Genomic DNA, 21,427 nt, shown 5'->3' with positions numbered 1-21,427 from the left:
ATCATGGTTATCTGGGTCAAGAAGATCTTTTTTGTACAGTTCTTCTGTGTATTCTTGATATCTCTTCTTAGTATCTTCTGTTAGGTCCATACCATTTCTGTCCTTTATTGTGCCTATCTTTACATGAAATGTTCTCTTGGTATCTCTAATTTTCTTGAAGAGATCTCTAGTCTTTCCCACTATTGTTTCCCTCTATTTCTTTGCATTGTTCACTTAAAAAGGCTTTCTTACCTCTCCCTGCTATTCTCTGGAACTCTGCATTCAGATGGGTATATCTTTCCTTTTCTCATTTGCCTTTTGCTTCTCTTCTTTTCTCAGCTATTCGTAAGGCCTCCTCAGACAACCACTTTGCCTTTTTGCATTTCTTTTTCTTGGGGGTGGTTTTGTTCACTGCCTCCTATACGATGTAACGAATTTCTGTCCATAGGTCTTCAGGCACTCTATTAGATCTAATCCCTTCAGTCTATTTGTCATTTCCACTGTATATTATAAGGGATTTTATTTCGGTCATACCTGAATGGCCGAGTGGTTTTCCCTACATTCTTCTATATTCTTGTAGTATATTTATTTCATAGATAGTAGTTTGTACTTCTTAATCTCCTACCCCTTTCTTGTCTCTTCCTCCCCTTCCCTCTCCCCACTGATAATCACTAGTTTGTTCTCTGTATCTGTGAATCTGTTTCTGTTTTATGTTCACTAATTTGTCTTACTTTTTAGATTTCACATATAAGTAATACCATACAGTCTTTGTCTTTCTCTGACTTATTTCTTGTACTGATTTCAAGTTCATCTGTGTTGTTGCAGATGGCAAAATTTTATTCTTTTTTTATGGGTGAGTATTACCCCATTGTGTATACGTACAGATACTGCATCTTCTCTATCCATTCATCTATTGAAGGACATTGAGGGTGCTTCCATATCTTGGCAATTATAAATAATGTTTCTATGAACACTGGGGTGTATGTATCTTTTCCAATTAGCCTTTTCTGTTTTTTTTTTCAGATAAATACCCAGAAATAGAACTACTATAAAATATGGCAATAGAACTATAAAATAGCTTTTAGTTTTTAGAGAAACACCCATACTGTTTTCCATAGTGACCTCCCTGATTTACATTCCCACCAACAGTGTACAAGGGTTCTCTTTTCTCCATTTACTCACCAACATTTGTTATTTGTGGTCTTTTTGATGACAGCCATTTTGACGAGTGTGAGGTGATATTTGGGGCTTCCCTGGTAGCTCAGCTCATGAAGTCCACCTGCAATGCAGGAGACCCCGGCAGGAGATCCTGGTTCGATTCCTGTGTCGGGAAGATACCTTGGAGAAGGGATAGGCTACCTACTCCAGTATTCTTGGGCTTCCCTGCTGGCTCAGATGGTAAAGAATCCGCCTGTAGTTCAGGAGACCTGGGTTGGGAGGAACCGCTGGAGGGAGGCATGGCAACCCACTCCAGTATTCTTGCCTGCAGAATCCCCATGAACAGAGAAGCCTGGTGGGCTGCAGTCCATAGGGTCACAAGAGTTGGACATGACCAAGTGACATACGTATGAGGTGTTATTTCACTGTGGTTTTAACTTACACTTCTTTGATGATTAATGATGTTGAGCATCTTTTTCTGTGCCTGTTGGCCATTTGTGTGTCTTCTTTGCAAAAATTTCTATCCAGACTTTCTGCTCATATTTAATTGGGGTTTTTTTTTTTTTTTTTGATGTTGAGTTGGATGAGCCATTTATTTATGCTGGATATTAATCCCTTATCAGTCATATCATTTGCAAATATCTTCTCCCATTCAGTAGGCTGTCTTTTGGTTTTCTTGATGGCTCCCTTTGCTATGCAAAAATTTTAAGTCTAATTAGGTCTCATTTATTTATTTTTGTTTTATTTCCTTTAGGAGACAGATCCAAAAAAATACTGCTACAATTTATGTCAAATAGTGTTCTATGTTTTCTTCATATATCAAAGTATTTTAAAAGATTTCTCAGCTCTTGGTTTATCATGCCCATGACTGCATTCATTGCACTATTCTAGAACTATTTACTCTTGATATATCCCTGAGAGCACAGAGCTATACACAAGAAGTGAATTTATACTTTTACCATCCAGCAAGTCACACTGCATGACCGACAACTGATGATTTAAAATGTATTATTAATATAGTATCCAATTTACAAAAAGCTTAAAATCAGAGTGCTGCTTCTTTTGTTGCTCTTTAAATAATTTATGCATGCCTTTGGTTTCAAACTGATGAATCATCTCATTTCAGTCTGCTATTTAGAGGAACACTGAATAATTATGATAAAATGGTTGCAAAGTAAAGTAGCCCCTCTTAAAATAGTTTTTGTGTTTTTTTTTAAAGAATAGGTTTATACTGAGAAAAAAATGCAAAGAGCTAGTGACAGATCTTTGAAGTAGAATCCTTGGAAATGTCCCTAAAGCAAAAGATCAACGTAAGACTGTATAAGACTGTAAAAAGGATATTGAAAAGGAAGATTCAGAAAAAAAATCCTATCAAGACACTGAAAAAGATTCTCTGCTTCATCAAACTTTAATCAGACCCCTGGAACTTCTCCTAAGCCTATCTATGGATTTCTTTGTAAAATTCAGTTTTAGTAAGAAACTTGCTAAGTCAGCTTAGCATAAACCATTTTCCCTCTCATTATATGATCATTCTGGGCATTTGATCAAGTTCTGAATTCTCCACCATCCCCCAGGTGATGTCTAATCACTCAGGTCTGTCTTCAGCAAGAATCCTATTAGGTCAGCTCACTCAGAATCCCCCTTTACCCCTGATGTTCCCTCTTGGTAACTTCCTACTCACTGATCTCCACTCTGCTCCTTGGTGATAAATTCCCATGTGTCCATGCAATATTCAGAGAAGCCTCTAATCTCCCTCTCCACTGCAAGACTCCACTGCAGTGGTCTCTATACTTTAAATAAAGGAACCCTCTTCAACAAGTGTCATGAAATTTTTTTTAAGAACTCGGAAGCAAAATATAAATACTAGCTGATGAATTTATGTAGTAAATAAAGAGGAAGGGTAAAATATAAGTAACACAATATATACAGACTTGGAAGCCTTGGAAACAGCCCTGTAGCCAAAAAAGAAAACAACAAACCCTGTCATGTATGATACTAAAATTTGCTCAGATTAAAAAATTAGGATTACTAAACAAATAGTAAAAATATGAGGTGGATTATAAACACCAGCTAATGAACTTATATAATGAATAAAGGAAGGAGCAAAATACACATGGCTGAACATTTCTCCTGGTAGGCAAAATGGAAAAGCACAAAAGACAAGGATAAATATTAACTTTCAGGATATAACTAGCATCTCATTCTTTGAGACAAAAATGCCCAGTTTAATTTTATTTTCCAAACAGGGAAATGGGCATCTGCTTAAAAAGTTACTATGAAGTCCACACATTCCTCATCTTGTTAAATCATTTTTCTTTACATTATTAAACCTCATTTATTAAGTATAATTTTACCAAAGAAGAGTACATTTGCTGAAATACTAAAGACTGCTTATTTGTTTTTGTTTTGTAAGTAGCATATGAGTTTCTAACAGTTGATCAATCATTTGCATAGTCATGGTTATAAATCCCTTTACCCTGTAACCAATTCTGAGATCTATTCTCTTTCACCTAAAATCTAGGTGAAAACGTAATGTTTTCAGACTACAACTCAGCTAAAAATGTAATTCTTGATGCTCTGTGTGGAAATGGGAAAATTTGAGATTATATGTAAGATTAAAAGCAATAAAATATGGCAGGAAGATTTTAAACCTGAAATCTTTCCTCCTAAGCACTCCTTGCTTCCTTTCCCTACTTTATTTTTCTTCACAAACCTTATCACTTTCTGATAGATTATTTATTTTATATATTAATAAGTTCCTTGTTTGCTTTCTCATGCTGAAAGCAGGGATTTTTGTTATTTTGTACATTGTTAAACTCCCAATGAACAGGACAGTGTCATATATAGTATGGGTTCCATAAATATTTTCCAAATGCATGAATGAGCACTCTAATGCTATCAAAAGGAAATAAAAACCATTTAAATTAAGTATCTGCCCATGTCAAACTGATTCAAAAAATTAGGATAATTTATAAACATGAGAGAAAATGAATGAACTGATGACTTAGTCATCCACTTGTGAAAAATAAAACACTGTTTCTAGTACAATCATCTGGAAAGTCTGAATCCCCATAATGGTCAACATCTCTTAGTGCATTTCAAGTTCAGTGTTTATAAAAGCAAGGATAGCTCTTCACTGGAGGGTAAAACTCTACAAATTAACTAAGGTAAGTAAGTGAGTAAACTTTTCAGTCATTAGCTATTTACTTCCATCTCATAAGCAGCGTATTAATTCTCTCTGCAACCTTCCTCCCCAAGACTTTAGTATAAACACTTCCATTTCTACAGGAAAGGAAGATTTCATCCTGAACATATAACTTTTCCACCTTTCTAGTAAATCATCCTCTTTCACTGTCTTCATTAGAGTTGAAGCAACCTACTTAAATAAGAGAGTTCAATCAAATAAAGCCTTTTAAAAATCCACAGTTCACTTTACTGCATAGTATTCTTTTTCCAAATATGTAAAAGAATGCTGGTACTGAAGATTTTCCACACCTTTCCACAGTCCTTATGAATTAGACATCATGAACATGGTGCCAGAAATAACTGCTAAGCTAAGTCACTTCAGTCGTGTCCGACTCTGTGCGACCCCATAGACGGCAGCCCACCAGGCTCCCCCAACCCTGGGATTCTCAGGCAAGAACACTGGAATGGGTTGCCATTTCCTTCTCCAATGCGTGCAAGTGGAAAGTGAAAGTGAAGTTGCTCAGTCGTGTCTGACTCTTCGCGACCCCATGGACGGCAGCCTACCAGGTTCCTCCGCCCATGGGATTTTCCAGGCAAGAGTACTGGAGTGGGGTGCCATTGCCTTCTCTGAGAAATAAGGAAACCCGGGTTTTAATCCTAACTCTGCTACTAATCCAAGCTTGTACACTTACCAACAGGTAATGATGACACTGTTTCAGAGTTGGGCTCTTTGATCTCAATCTTTGGTTCATGAAACTCTTCATGAGGCAAGATGGCACCTGAGAATGTACCTTGCTTCCCAGGGTATTATCTTATCTTCTTTTGGGTCCAACCCTCTTCACACAGCCCAGGGTGAGGCAGGGGTGAGGCATCTGAGAGTTCTTTCATTCTGAAAGACCTCATCAGATTGGTATGACAGGCTGTTGCTGAACTCTCTTATATTCAGTATTTTAGGTTATTCAAAATTTCTTAGGGGGCTACCAAAGTAAAACATCCAGCTCAATAGCAACAAAAGGCACACATCACCTTTGTATTAGAGTGACAGAGCCAGGTATATATAGTACAATGGTTAAGTGCTTGGGCTCTGAATTAGTAGACCTAAGTTTGAATCCTAGTTTCACCACTTCCTAGCTGTGTGATCCTAAAGCAAGCTGTTGATCATCTCTGAGCCTCCAGCATAAAATGGGTAAAACAATATAGGTTTATATGTAGGGATATGCTTATATAAGGATCAAAGAACTAATATACTTAATGCAGTCAGCAAAGAAGCTAGTGCAGACCAGCTTAATAATACTAGCTATTATCAGCAGTATCTCCATAACTAACACTCTCTTGGCATGGAGAAGGCTCCACTGGCAGCAGAGGCACTGCTTTTGAAAGCAGGAAAAAAAAAGGGGGGGGGGGGGCTACAAGGAAGGATAATTAAGTAAAGCAATGATGAAAATTTCCAAATTTTTTGACTGAGATCTGAAAGGAGGTGGATATTTATAATAATAAATACAAGCATACCTCATTTCATTGCACTTCAAAGATACTGCATTTTATACAAATTGAAAGTGGCAACCTGTGCTGTCAGAGGATCCTTAGCATTTTTTAGCAATAAAGTATTTTAAATTAAGGTAACTGTATTTTTTTTTAGACATAATGCTATTGCACACTTAAGAGACAACAGCATAGTGTAAATATATGCACTGGCAAACCGAAAACTTCTTGCTTTATTGGGATATTCACTTTACTGTGGTAATCGGGAACCAAAATCACAGTATCTCTGAGGTATGCCTGTACTATACTCTGAAAGCAAAGGAAATGGTGGTATATACAGTATTGTGACTATTTTCCTTAATTCATTGTTGTTGTTGCTTAGTCACTAAGTTGTGTCTGATTGTTTGCATTGGAAGACAGAGTCTTAACTACTGGACCACTGGCGAAGTTCCTGCATCTGACTCTGCAATCCCACGGACTTAGCCTGCCAGGCTCCTCTGTCCATGGGATTTTCCTAGACAAGAATACTGGAGAGGGTTGCCATTTCCTACTCTCGGGGATATTCCCGACCCAGGGATGGAACTTTTGTCTCCTATATCAGCAGATAGATTCTTTACTGATGGGGCTTCCCTGGTAGTTCAGTTGGTAAAGAATCTGCCTGCAATGCAGGAGACTCTGGTTTGATTCCTGGGTTGGGAAGATCCACTGGAGAAGGGATAGGCTACCCACTCCAGTATTCTTGGGCTTCCCTTGTGGCTCAGCTGGTAAAGAATCTGCCTACAATGTGGGAGACCTGGGTTCGATCTATGGGTTGGGAAGATCCCCTGGAGAGGAGAAAGGCTACCCATTCCAGTATTCTTGCCTGGAGAACTGCATGGACTGAAGAGTCCATGGGGTCGCAAAGAGTTGGAGACGACTGAGCAACTTTCCCTTTCACCAGAGAAGCCTTTCTTAATTCATATACACCCTCTTTCGTCCTTTCGTGTACCACTCCATTTTGTGCACCCAATCTCCATCAGTCTTTTACCATTTCTTTGCCACTGCTTGGCTTTTCCCTTTTCTTCTCTGAGCATCTTTAAGAAAATCACAGATGTTATAGAATGTTAGTGTGTTTTCAGATCAGAAAAGAGGCAAATGATTCCAAATGTGCAAGCATTCTAAGTGGTCAGGAATGAACTAAATTTCAGAATTGCCAATTTCCAATTCAAAACCTTTCCAACTTAACATATTCCCCATTACTAGTCTTTGAGTTATCTTCTTATAAAATACTCCTTTATTACACATCTGTATTCACCTCCTGCCAAAGCAGAAGATTCAGGTTTGCTCCCTGGTCTGGGGAGATCCCTTAGAAAAGGAAATGGCTACCCATCAGCATTCTTGCCTAGGAAATCCCATGGACAGAGGAACCTGTGTGGGCTACAGTTCAGTTCAGTTCAGTTTGGTCACTCAATGGTGTCTGACTCTTTGAGACCCCATGAACTGTAGCACTCCAGGCAGGGCCATCACCAACTCCCAAAATTTACTCAAACTCATGTCCACTGAGTCAGTGACGCCATCCAACCATCTCATCCTCTTTCAACCCCTTCTCTTCCTTCCTGCCTTCAATCTTTCCCAGCATCGGAGTCTTTTCAAATGAGTCAGTTCTTTCCATCAGATGGCCAAAGAATTGGAGATTCAACTTCAGCATCAGTACTTCCAATGAATATTCAGGACTGATTTCCTTTAGGATGGACTGGTTAGATCTCCTATCAGTTCAAGGGACTCTCAAGAGTCTTCTTCAACACCACAGTTCAAAAGCATCAATTCTTTGAAGCTCAACTTTCTTTATAGTCCAACTCTCACGTCCATACATGACTACTGGAAAAACCATAGCTTTGACTAGATGGACCTTTGATGGCAAAGTAATGTCTCTGCTTTTTAATATGCTGTCTAGGTTGGCCATAACTTTATTTCCAAGAACAAGCGTCTTTTAATTTCATGGCTGCAGTCACCATCTACAGTGATTTTGGGGCCCCCAAAAATAAAGTCTCTTACTCTTTCCATTGTTTTCCCATCTATTTCCCATGAAGTGATGGGCCCCGATGCCATGATCTTAGCTTTCTGTATGTTGAGTTTTAAGCCAACTTTTTCACTCTCCTCTTACACTTTCATCAAGAGGCTCTTTAGTTCTTCACTTCCTGCCATATGGCCGGTGTCATCTGCATATCTGAGGTTATTGATATTTCTCCCGGCAATCTTCGGCAATCTTAATTCCAATTTGTGCTTCATCCAGCCCAGTGTTTCTCATGATGTATTCTGCATATAAGTTAAATAAGTAGGGTGACAATATACAGCCTTGACGTACGCCTTTCCCTATTTGGAACCAGTCTGCTATTCCATGTCCGGTTCTAACTGTTGCTTCCTGACCCGCATATAGGTTTCTCAAGAGGCAGGTCAGGTGGTCTGGTATTCCCATCTCTTTCAGAATTTTCCAGAGTTTGTTTTGATCCACACAGTCAAAGGCTTGGCAAAACTTATTAGCCTTTGCCCTATTTCATTCTGTACTCCAAGATCAAATTTGCCTGCTACTCCAGGTGATTCTTGACTTTCTACTTTTGCATTCCCATCCCCTATAATGAAAAGGACATCTTTTTGGGGTGTTAGTTCTAAAAGGTCTTGTAGGTCTTCACAGAACTATTTAACTTCAGCTTCTTCAGCATTACTGGTCAGGGGAAAGACTTGGATTATTGTGATATTGAATGGTTTGCCTGGGAAACGAACAGAGATCATTCTGTCGTTTTTGAGATTGCATCCAAGTATTGCATTTCAGACTCTTTTGTTGACTATGATGGCTATTGCCTACTTGTAAGGGATTCCTGCCCGCAGTGGTAGATATAATGGTCATCTGAGTTAAATTCACCCATTCCAGTCCATTTTAGTTCGCTGTTTCCTAAAATGTTGATGTTTACTCTTGCCATCTCCTGTTTGACCACTTCCAATTTGCCTTGATTCATGGACCTAACATTCCAGGTTCCTATGCAATACTGCTCTTTACAGCATTGGACTTTGCTTCTATCACCAATCACATCCACAACTGGCTATTGTTTTTGCTTTGGTGTGGCACTGGAATGGCTGTGAGGAGGTACCCCACGTTCAAGGTCAGAGAAGCCCCAGCAAGACAGTAGGTACTGGAGTGGTGGTTGCGTGGCGGTGGAGTAGCTGCGAGGAGATACCCCACGTCCAAGGGCAAAAGTGAAGCCCTAGCAAGATGCTAGGAGGGGCGAATTTGCATTTAGAGTCAAACCCCATTCCCACCAGAAATGCTCAGAGGGCTCAAACAAACTGTGTGCACACCAGGACCTACAGACCCCACAGAGACCGAGACAGAACTGTTTGAGTGTTCCTGTGGAGGTATGGGTCTGCAGTGGACTGCCGCAGGGGCAGGGCCCAGAGGCCCTGCGTATGCATAAGCCCTCTTGGAGGAAGTTGCCTAACCCTAACAGAGCTGCCAGAACTTACACAGGACTGGAAACAGATTCTTGGATGGCACAAACGGAACCCTGTGTGCACCAGGACCCAGGAGAAAGGAGCAGTGACCCCACAAGAGACTGACCCAGACTTGCCTGGGAGTTTCCAGGAGTCTCTGGCAGAGGCGTGGGTCAGTGGTGGCCTGCTGCAGGGTTGGGGGTACCGAGTGTAGCAGTACACGCATGGGATCTTTTGAAGGAGGCCACCATTTTCTTCATTACCTCCACCACAGTTTGGCCCTAGGTAAATAGCAGGGAGGGAACACAGCTCCACCCATCAACAGAAAATTGGATTAAAAACTGAGAGGAGCAACCACACATCCAAGGAGCAGCAGCCGCACAGGCACGGGAGGGCCACGAGGAGCTACTCCACGTTCAAGGTCAGGAAGGGCAGCCATGAGGACATACCCTTCGTCAAAGGTAAGAGAAACCCGAGTGAGATGGTAGGTGTTGCGAGAGGGCATCAGAGGGTAGACACACTGAAACCATAATCACAGAAAACTAGCTAATCTGATCACACGGACCACGGCCTTGTCTAACTCAATGAAACTAAGCCATGCCGTGTGGGGCCACCCAAGACGGACGGGTCATGGTGGAGAGGTCTGACAGAATGCTGTCCACTGGAGAAGGGAATGGTAAACCACTTCAGTATTCTTGCCTTGAGAACCCCATGAACAGTATGAAAGGGCAAAATGACAGGATACTGAAAAAGGAACTCCCCAGGTCGGTAAGTGCCCAATATGCTACTGGATATCAGTGGAGAAATAACTCCACAACAAATGAAGGGATGGAGCCAAAGCAATACCCAGTTGTGGATGTGGCTGGTGATAGAAGCAAGGTTTGATACGGTAAAGAGCAATAATGCATAGGAACCTGGAATGTTATGTCCACGAACCAAAGCAAATTGGAAGTGGTCAAACAGGAGATGGCAAGAGTGAACGTTGACATTCTAGGAATCAGTGAACTAAAATGGACTGGAATGGGTGAATTTAACTCAGATGACCATTATATCTACTACTGTGGGCAGGAATCCCTTAGAAGAAATGGAGTAGCTATCATAGTCAACAAAAGAGTCTGAAATGCAGTACTTGGATGCAATCTCAAAAATGACAGAATGATCTCTGTTCATTTCCAAGACAAACCATCCAATATCACGGTAATCCAAGCCTATGCCCCAACCAGCAATGCTGAAGAAGTCGAAGTTGAACGGTTCTAAGAAAACCTACAAGACCTTTTAGAACTAACACCCCAAAAAGATGTTCTTTTCATTATAGGGGACTGGAATGCAAAAGTAGGAAGTCAAGAAACACCTGAAGTAACAGGCAAATTTGGCTTTGGAATACGGAATGAAGCAGGGCAAAGACTAATAGAGTTTTGCCAAGAGAACGCATTGGTCATAGCAAACACCCTCTTCCAACGACACAAGAGAAGACTCTATACATGGACATCACCAGATGGTCAACACTGAAATCAGATTAATTATATTCTTTGCAGCCAAAAATGGAGAAGCTCTACACACTCGGCAAAAACAAGACCGGGAGCTGACTGTGGCTCAGATCATGAACTCCTTATTGCCAACAGACTTAAATTGAAGAAAGTAGGGAAACCCACTAGACCATTCAGGTATGACCTAAATCAAACCCTTATGATTATACAGTGGAAGTGAGAAATAGATTTAAGGGACTAGATCTGATAGAGTGCCTGATGAACTATGGACAGAGGTTTGTGACACTGTACAGGAGACAGAGATGAGGACCATCGCCATAGAAAAGAAATGCAAAAAAGCAAAATGGCTGTCTGAGGAGGCCTTACAAATAGCTGTGAAAGGAAGAGAAGAGAAAAGCAAAGGAGAAAAGGAAAGATATTCCCATTTGAATGCAGAGTTCCAAAGAATAGCAAGGAGAGATAAGAAAGCCTTCCTCAGTGATCAATGCAAAGAAATAGAGGAAAACAATAGAGTGGGAAAGATTAGAGATCTCTTTAAGAAAATTAGAGATACCAAGGGAACATTTCATGCAAAGATGGGTTTGATAAAGGACAGAAATGGTATGGACCTAACAGAAACAGAAGATATTTAGAAGAGATGGTAAGAACACACAGAACTATACAAAAAAAAAAAGCTTCACGACCCAGGTAATCACGATGGTGTGATCACTGACCTAGAGCCAGACATCCTGGAATGTGAAGTCAAATGGGCCTTAGAAAGCATCCCTATGAACAAAGCTAGTGGAGGTGATGGGATTCCAGTTGAGCTATTTCAAATCCTGAAAGCTGATGCTGTGAAAGTGCTGCACTCAACATGCCAGCAAATTTGGAAAACTCAGCAGTGGCCACAGTATTAGAAAAGGTCAGTTTCCATTCCAATCCCAAAGAAAGGCAATGCCAAAGAATGCTCAAACTACTGCACAATTGCACTCATCTCACATGCTAGTAAAGTAATGCTCAAAATTCTCCAAGCCAGGCTTCAGCAATACGTGAACCATGAACTTCCAGATGTTCAAGCTGGTTTTAGAAAAGGCAGAGGAACCAGAGATCAAATTGCCAACATCTGCTGCATCATCAAAAAAGCAAGAGAGTTCCATAAAAGCATATATTTCTGCTTTATTGACTATGCCAAAGCCTTTGACTGTGTGGATCACAATGAACTGTGGAAAATTCTGAAAGAGATGGGAATACGAGACCACCTGACCTGCCTCTTGAGAAACCTATATGCAGGTCAAGAAGCAACAGTTAGAACTGGATATGGAACAACAGACTGGTTCCAAATAGGAAAAGGAGTACGTCAAGGCTGTATATTGTCATCCTGCTTATTTAACTTCTATGCAGAGTACATCATGAGAAACCCTGGGCTGGAAGAAGCACAAGCTGGAATCAAGATTGCTGGGAGAAATATCAACAACCTCAGATACACAGATGACACCACCCTTATGGCAGAAAGTGAAGAGGAACTCAAAAGCCTCTTGATGAAAGTGAAAGAGGAGAGTGAAAAAGCTGACTTAAAGCTCAAAATTCAAAAAACGAAGATCATGGCATCCCATCCCATCACTTCATGGGAAATAGATGGGGAAACAGTGGAAGCAGTGTCAGACTTTAATTTTTTTGGGCTCCAAAATCACTGCAGTTGGTGACTGCAGTCATGAAATTAAAAGACACTTACTCCTTGGAAGGAAAGTTATGACCAACCTAGATAGTATATTGAAAAGCAGAGATAATACTTTGCCAACAAAGGTCCGTCTAGTCAAGGCTATGGTTTTTCCAGTAGTCATGTATGGATGTAAGAGTTGGACTGTGAAGAAAGCTGAGTGCCGAAGAATTGATGCTTTTGAACTGTGGTGTTAGAGAAGACTCTTGAGAGTCCCTTGGACTGCAAGGAGGTCCAACCCATCTATCCTAAAGGAGATCAGTCCTGGGTGTTCATTGGAAGGACTGATGCTAAAGCTGAAACTCCAATACTTTGGCCACCTCATGGGAAGAGATGACTCACTGGAAAAGACCCTGATGCTAGGAAGGATTGGGGGCAGGAGAAGAAGGGGACAACAGAGGATGAGATGGCTCGATGGCATCACTGACTGGATGGACGTGAGTCTGAGTGAACTCCAGGAGTTGGTGATGGACAGGGAGGCCTGGTGTGCTCTGATTCACGGGGTCGCAAAGAATCGGACACAACTGAGCGACTGAACTGAACTGAACTGAGCATGGCCCCACCCATCAGAACAAGACCCAGTTTCCCTCTCAGTCAGTCTCTCCCATCAGGAAGCTTCCAGAAGCCTCTTATCCTTCTCCATCAGAGGGCAGACAGGGTGAAAATCATAATCACAGAAAACTAACAAATCTGATCACAGCCTTGTCTAACTCAATGAAACTATGTCTAACTCAATGAAACTATGAGCCATGCTGTATAGGGCCACCCAAGATGGATGGGTCATAGTGGAGAGTTCTGACAAAATGCGGTCCACTGGAGAAGGGAATGGCAAACCACTTCAGTATTCTTGCCTTGAGAACCCCATGAACCGTATGAAAATGGGCTACAGTCTGCGTGGTTGCAAAGAATCTGACAGGACTGAGATACATACAGGCATTCATCTAAAATCAAGAATTCCCTTAAACCCAAATAAGTGTTTTCAATTCTAACCATATTCAAATATTTTCTGAATGGGATCATCTACCATAAAGAATGATAGGGTTTATCTTTATTTTTGGTTGTTTTGTAATTTCTGCACCTGATACTTAAAAGTACAAAACAGTGGCATGGGTCGAATTGTGTCTCCCTAAGATAAATGCTGAAATCTTAATCCCAACACCTGTGAGTTTGATCTTATTTGGAAATAGATCTTGGCAGATGTTAAGATGAGGCCATTAGGGTGGGCCCTAAACCAACATGACTGGTGTCCTTATAAGAAAAGAGATATTTGAACACAGACATAGAGGGATAGTAGCCATGTGAAGTAGAGGTGGAGACTGAGTTCTGTTACTATAAGCCAAATACTGCCTGGGCCACAGGAAGTTGGAAAACACAAGAAAGGATCCTCTCCTACAGGCCTTGGAAGGAGCATGGCGCTGCCAACATTTTGATTTTGGACTTACAGCTTCCAGAACTATGAAAGAATAAATTTGTCATTTTAAGCCACCAAGTTTGTAGTACTTTGTTACAGCAGTCCTAGGAAACTAATACAGACAGTGAAGGCATAACTTTTCTAATTCCATTAGACAGTATTAGCATTATATTTAAACAGTCATTTAAAACTATTCCTAAGCGCACATTACTTCAATAAGAAAAAATCTCTACTTTTGCATTTTCTTACATGATGGAATTAAAAGTCAAATACTTGTTGTCAACTCATATTTCAAGTGGATTAATTTGGTTTTCGAAAAAGTAGTGATTGATAAAATTGTTAATAGTTACTGCTAAGTCACTTTAGTCGTGTCCGACTCTGTGTGACCCCATAGACGGCAGCCCATCAGGCTTCCCCGTCCCTGGGATTTTCCAGGCAAGAACACTGGAGTGGGTTGCCATTTCCTTCTCCAATGCATGAAAGTGGAAAGAGAAAGTGAAGTCGCTCAGTCATGTCCGACTCCTAGCGACCCCATGGACTGCAGCCTACCAGGCCCCTCCATCCATGGGATTTTCCAGGCAAGAGTATTGCAGTGGGGTGCCATTGCCTTCTCCGTTAATAGTTAAGCAGTCCCCATAAGAGGTGCAGAGCACTGTCCCCCACTGTTCCCTTCATTCACTCCTTCAGTCAACGACTCAAATGAAGAACATGCTTACTTGTTATTAGTTGGTCCTGTTGCCAAGACATCAGACTGTAACTTTGGAAAAAATCCTTGCTCGTATTTGCCTTGACCAATTTTCATATCAAGTAGATGTGGGTGGATTGCGGTGTGATCCATTTTCATCAGTCGCTGCTCAATTGACTGGGCTATAAATTAAATTTATAACATGTTAGAAACATTTCACTGGCTAAACTTTAAAAGATAATGCTTCCTCTACTCATGCAGTGACAAGAAACTCAATCTTTCTGATAGTCTGAAATAGATTTTTACAAAAGCTCTTCAGAAATCAGTATAATGTAAGTATAAAAAGGTTAGTTTTAAGTAAATACTAGATAATGAATTTTCATACTATTTTCTGCATGTGGCAAAAGCAGGGCAGTGGGGTTAAAAAACAATCTATAATTTAGTACTGAAACAGTTTCCCATGAGTGCGAAATTCATATTCTTAATGAAAATACGGTTCTAAGTACAACATTAAAGAAAATGATGGCAAATAAAATATCTTCCTTGAGCTGAAAGACAAATTAGGGGAGGTAAAAGCAAGCTCTATAGCCCTATGTTACTTTATTTCTTTGTGCAAAGATCCATTAAATATTCATGCTTTTCCACTTGTAAAAAACAAGGAACTGTGTAAAGTTTATTACCTTCACGTTTAGCAACAGTCTCATTCTCATTAGGAGTTATTTAAAAGTGTTCATTAGATCAAAATGAGTAATGCAGAGAAAAATAAAATAAGCAGGCATTTAGAAAATGTCCAGAGAATAAAAAACTCCCATTTGAAGAATAACATAGGCCAGAGTTAAAAAATAGAAATTACTCAATATTTCTATTTTAAAACCACTGAAAGTTGGGAGATGTTTCAAAGGCTCAGGAAAGAAACAGTGAACTATTTCTCTGGTTAAAAAAAAATCTGGGCGGATTCATTTTGATATTTGGCAAAACTAATACAATTTGTAAAGTTTAAAAATAAAATAAAATTAAAAAAAAAAAAAAAAAAAAGACTTCATGCTTCCACTGCAAGGGGTGTGGGTTCAATCCATGGTTGCAGAACTAATATTCCACATGCCCCAGCAGTGTGGCTAAAAAATGAATAATAAATAAAAATAAAAATAAAAATGCAAGTCTCCTTTAAAAAAAAAAACCTGATCTTAAATGTCTTTATCAATTACATTTATAAGAGAAAACATAATACTTGTAACCAAGGTTAGGTCTCCCATCCCGTGCCCAGAGATTACTGCTGGGGAGGACAAGCAGTAACTGTGTTTGTGTCATAAACAGAACACATTGTGGGCACTGCCAATCTTGGGAGCTGAGAGAAGTAAAAAGGTATTTTCTTATAAATATTTCATAGAATCAGTTTACTCTGCCCTATTCAATACCAGCAGATTGAGTATTGCTGGTTCTTCTCCATATATATTCTAAAGAAAATCTTTTGGGGTGGGAAGAGGTCTGTGAATGACACATTTCACTCTAGTCAAAAGAACCTACTTAAGATCATCTTATGTGAGATTGATGCCTCCCAGCCAGTGTTTGTGTTTGCAGAATTAAGAGATGTGTACAGAGGCATTATTACACTAAACTTCAAAGCGTGAGACATCTGCTTTAAGCTTTCCTAATTTTTCTTTATAACTCATATGAATTTATCCAGAACTTTTTAAAATTTCATTTTAATGTGTAACTTGTAACTTCTCTCAAAATACAGTCCATATATTCTGGACTGGGCAAAAGGGTGTCATGCTTTAATGTAGTGATATTTAATTTTCAATGATGCCCTCTGACTTGCCACAACAATATATATATTCTTAATGCTTCCTAATATTTATAAAACACAATTAGGTTTAGGCAAATAATGCTTAGATTCATGGTGCGGAATTCTCTGAAGTCCCTGCCAATTTTATGTTCCATGAACTACTACAAAATTTCACCTCTGCCAAAAAGTGCTTCTACCCTCCCAAAAGGAAAAAAAGAAAAGTAGTGTCAGTTTTTCTGCTGGATTTAAAATGATAGAAAAACCCATCTGATATTGAGTTATTCTCCTTTAGTTAGGAAGCTCTGTAGAAACAAAAATCACAATTCACAATTAATTATCTGGGTTTATAAGATTGCCACAGGGAGCACAATGCAATGTTACATTTCAGTGACTATACCATCAGTGAATACTGAACATTCAGAAATTATTAAATGCCTGCTTCAAGAGATCAAAGGCCTGTTGTTAGACTTTCAAGGGATTGTGCCAAAACTCATTTTCTGTGATCGGTAAGGAATAAGAAAACTCTGCGTTACTAGCAACTTGTGGTCTTTCTGCAAAGAAATCATGAGGTTCTGGTGCCACAATATCAGCAGCAGATAGCCTCTGCCTAAAGCGTTCACCTGCAAATCAGAATTCTTTTTAGTTAGAGGCAAAATAGAAACAAAAGCAAAACAACAAAGGACCAAAAAAAAAAAAAAAAGATACACAATAAAATTCAATGTCAACAACAAAATCCCAATCTCTACAGCTTCTGTTGGGAGTGAGGGTGAGGTAAGTCTTTTAAAAGATCTAAGTCTATTATCTTTTACCTGATAAAAGAAATAACTGCACCATTCATGAGAGATAGATATAGTCACAGCCAACTGCTTCCCTTTAAAGAAAGTCTTTGATAAATTAAGTTCCTAGGAGACTATTCCTAAACTTAGTTTAATCTCTTTTAAATATGGTAAGTCTATAATGGTACATTTTTAAAAGTATTATATAATTTTTGTGATGACAGTATAAGTACCAAACTCTGAGAGGCCAACAATCTGTTTTAATTGAAAAAATTTTCTAGAAGCATATGAATAAAGCAATCAGTACTTAGCTTCATTTTAAAAATTCTGTCAGGAGGGAGGAATAAAATTTGCTCAAGAAGGCATTGTACTTTTACATGGCTACTAAAGCACTGAAAGCCATACTACTTTCTGAACAGGCATAGACAATTTTGATCACTCTGCTCCCCCAACTTTCAGAAACAGAGAGGCAAATGTCACTTTCTAAAGGGCTCCGAGGATCTACCCTCATAAGTGGGATACAACAGAATGATGTTTCCTCAAGTTATCAGAAACCTCTGAAGGCTACACAAGAGACATCAGTTATATACTTCTTTCCTTAAAACATGCTGGTTACAGCATCACCACACTCTTGTAATTCTGCTCTACCTCAAGTGAAGAGAGAAAGGCAAGCAACAGAAGCAGAGCAAAGAAAATCCACATTTGCTGCTTTTTGCTCAAAAAAAAAAAAAAGAAAAGAAGGTTGCTCTCAAACAGCTTTTACACTTGAAGGGGAAGAAATAAAAGGAAGGGGCACTCAAGTTATAAAAGTCAGTTTATTGGCAGAGAAATAAACTAAGAAAGAGTTAGGAATCGGGTATAAAAGTATAAAACTATGTGGACTGGTACATTTTACATGTTTATTTATTGAAAGAACAGCTTAATGTGTTAAGACTCCAGGTGCTAGAATCAGTCAAACTCTGGTTCAAATCAGGGCTTAACCAACCACTAGCTATGCAATCACAAGCAAGTGACTTCACCTCTCAGTTTTCTCAACTGTAAGATGAAGGCAGCAGTAAAACAGACAATAAAATGTGTCTATACCTCCTCATTATTATGATCAAATGCAAAACTGTACATAAAACAGCAAGAGTATGTAATCAGTAAACACTATTAATATGATTATTTATTTAACTGACTATAGTATTACACTGCCAGACAAGATTGGCCAAGACTCACAATTCTCTGAGAGAAAAACTAACATCAGGGTTGGGAAGCTCTCATTTGAATACAAGAATCTAGAGGTTTAATTTCAATAGACGAAGCTATTTTAATTAATGGTACCACTAAAGTAAATAGTTTTAATTATGTAAATTAGGTAGCAACTCAAATTTACTATGTTAAATTAATACTTATTTTCCTTGGATGAAGAGAAGAAAAGGTAAAAAGCAAAAAGAGCAAAAGAAGCAGCAAAACAAAAATTAATATTTTTTCATTAAGGTAATAAAGAGAATAAGACAGAAATTACAGCAACCTAATAGTTCTAATCCATTCAGTTTGTTACTGTTTTTCATCTTCTGAGGGAAGAGGAATGTCAAGTGGGAATAGGACAGACATTAGCTCACGAAACAGAACGAAACAAAACTACAGAAAGCATCTCTTGATATAGCACAAGGATTAACCAGGAAGTCTAAAACTGAAAATTAATTTTGTGGTTTATGAGGTCAACAATGTGTAAAAAGAAATGATAGTGGATTTTAAGTTAGTTTTTAAAGGCATGACAAATGTACCTGCTTCTTTTAAAGTGCTGCATTTCTGGTAAATAGATGTCCTCAAGGTGGGTGCCCTTACATTATACAGTCTTATCTTCTCAATCCGAGAGTCAAAGACTCGAAGCAAAGGATCTTTCTCCTCCCATTGAGACATAATTTTGTTATCAATAAAGGTGGCAAACATCTGTGTTTCAATGAAGCGTGAAAGAAATGGCAGGTACGGCTCTGGCTGGTCAGACAGGAAGGAAGCCTGTAATGAGACAATCAGGCAATTAGTAGTGCAAAGAGATCATCTCAATACTACATGATAAACCCCAAAATTATCTGTCGCTAAAGTCATTCCTTTTCAATAACATGCAAACTAATGTATGATATTAAAAAAATCCTTAAAACTTCACTCCCCCGCCCCCATCTTCTAAATTCATAGAATTTAGGTCACTTAAGTCATTAGCGCTGCTCCTACCTCTCAAAACTAATTTACGTTCTGGTCCTCATGACCATCATGCAGAAAAGAGAGCACTGTTAATGAAAGATGGTGGATCAGTCACTACTGCTGCTACTGCTACTAAGTCACTTCAGTCGTGTCCGACTCTGTGCGACCCCATAGACGGCAGCCCACCAGGCTCCCCCGTCCCTGGGACTCTCCAGGCAAGAACATTGGAGTCGGTTGCCATTTCCTTCTCCAAGGATCAGTCGCTACACGAACGTCAATTATTCTCTTCACTTGCCGTTAAATTTGACACCTTTTCCCCAGTGAGCTGTAATTTTTTCCACTCTCTATTCCTAGACTATGCCAAATACCTCCAAGTCATAGGCAGCCAGGCGATTAATGGATACAATAATAGCATTAATATATACATAAGCAATTCTCTTAAAAAAAAAAAAAACCATATGGAATTTGTGCTTATAAGTAAAATCATCTGTTCTTCAAGTAGATGTTTTCCTAGGTGCCCACAGTTAGAAACTGATGGATGAGTACTAATTCAAGATCAAACTCCATCCAAACCTGTGCTAACAGAATAGTCTGGGCCTTAACCACTAAAAAAATCACTGCCTGGAAAACCATCCAAAGCAAGCCAAGCCTGTTGAAAACATGTACAACCAGCCACATGTCCCTGTTACCAGCTTGTCTGCGTGAATGGAATGGCTCAGGAAATTGTAATCAGCTTCTAATTCAAAGGGTTCATTTCTTTCCTTTGGTTCTTCAGGTCCATGCATGTAGAGGAATTCTAGTCACAACTTGGAACTAGCTAAAATTTGGAAGTGGACTACTATTTCAGCTACTGGGATGCCTCTGCTTTTCATTCTTTTGATTGAGTGCAATGTGGCAAAAGCCAGAAGGGGAAAGGTGGAAGTATACGTTCTGACCTATTGTTACTCTTCTCAATACTCATAGCTTTCTCCCAGCATATTTATTTAGGAAACAAATTCTGATATTTAGGATGTTTTTGAAAAACTTCCTTACAGAAATCCACTTATTCAATTTAAGTGCCTTCATAGCTTAGATGTAGTCACACAAATCCAAATAGCCAAAGAATGGTTCATAGCAGTCTCCAGAAGTCAGCACACCTCTTAAAAAGGTATTTTAGAGATAAACATCAACTTTACTTTTCATAGAGCAAACAGCCTTTTTTCCTAAATGGACCAAATGTCTGGCTTTTTGATATTCAGATCCTTGTGGGCTATATCACTTTAAGTCAGCAAAGACTTGGCTTGCAGGACTAGTATGTGATAGTTCTGTAAATTTTCCTACTGAAAAATGAGATGATTACAAGCCTTCTGGAATCCAACATGAAACTTTCATTTCTCTAGGGGTTATATAAAAAGAATTCCATTTATAGTTTGAAGCTACATAAAGATTAAGAGGAAGAATGTACCAGTGCTTGATTTAGATAAGAATTTGAATTGCTCCAAGGATAAATCATGAGTATACACAGATTAGTTCCAAGCTGGCTAGGAAAAAATGTGCAGAAATGGTTAAGCTTAATGAGAAAGGAACCTAACAGCAGGAATACATTTGGATAGGTGAAGGCCTCTTAATTTATTAAAGAAGTTTTCTCTAACATAAAGTGCATCAGAACTTAACTGTTAAATGTAGTTTATATAACTATCTAAAAAATACCTGATGAAGTCAGAAAAAAATCTTTTATACTACCCACCTTTACAGAAATATTTTGTTAATACTTATTTGGCAGATGCTCCAAGATGGTAGATTAGCCTCTTGGAACATATTAGCTTCTTTGAGAGGTCTTCCATGACACAAAGATACCATTTAGCAAAAAGCCATAATTTATTCTAATTGCAACATCATGCCTTGGCAACCATAAAGGCAAGGGGCTGAACTACATCCTAGTGACCTGAAAGTTAATGTACACCCCTAAGTGCTTTTGTCCTGGGCAGGGGGAGTGATGGTGGGGAGGGGAAGAAATCTGATGAATATGTCCAGAAAAACTGGCAGAAGAACATACTGGACCTTAGAAAGAAGCCTCAACTTCAGCAGGACAATCAAAAGCTAATATCACTTTCTGTCTTCCTTTTCTGATACTTCGGAACATAGTCTAACAG

General features: G+C 39.2%; 1 protein-coding gene and 1 long non-coding RNA gene across 3 annotated transcripts in view; one reads left to right on the top strand and one right to left on the bottom strand.

Moving 5' to 3' along the window:
• The window catches only part of DENND5B (DENN domain containing 5B), a 217,010-nt gene that overhangs the window by 51,741 nt on the left and 143,842 nt on the right, over positions 1 to 21,427 (bottom strand). For both annotated transcript variants that reach the window (XM_070789862.1, XM_019961379.2), the window contains 2 exons: positions 18,881 to 19,112; positions 14,581 to 14,731 (listed from right to left, as the gene is read on the bottom strand). In XM_070789862.1, the coding sequence (XP_070645963.1) occupies positions 14,581 to 14,731; positions 18,881 to 19,112 (383 nt within the window). The remainder of the gene's footprint in view (positions 1 to 14,580; positions 14,732 to 18,880; positions 19,113 to 21,427) is intronic.
• The window catches only part of LOC139183179 (uncharacterized), a 31,278-nt gene that overhangs the window by 6,887 nt on the left and 2,964 nt on the right, over positions 1 to 21,427 (top strand). The window lies entirely within an intron of this gene.

This window comes from Bos indicus, chromosome 5 (assembly GCF_029378745.1).
Source record: "Bos indicus isolate NIAB-ARS_2022 breed Sahiwal x Tharparkar chromosome 5, NIAB-ARS_B.indTharparkar_mat_pri_1.0, whole genome shotgun sequence".
NCBI lineage: Eukaryota > Metazoa > Chordata > Mammalia > Artiodactyla > Bovidae > Bos > Bos indicus.
This window is presented reverse-complemented; position numbering and strand designations above follow the sequence as displayed.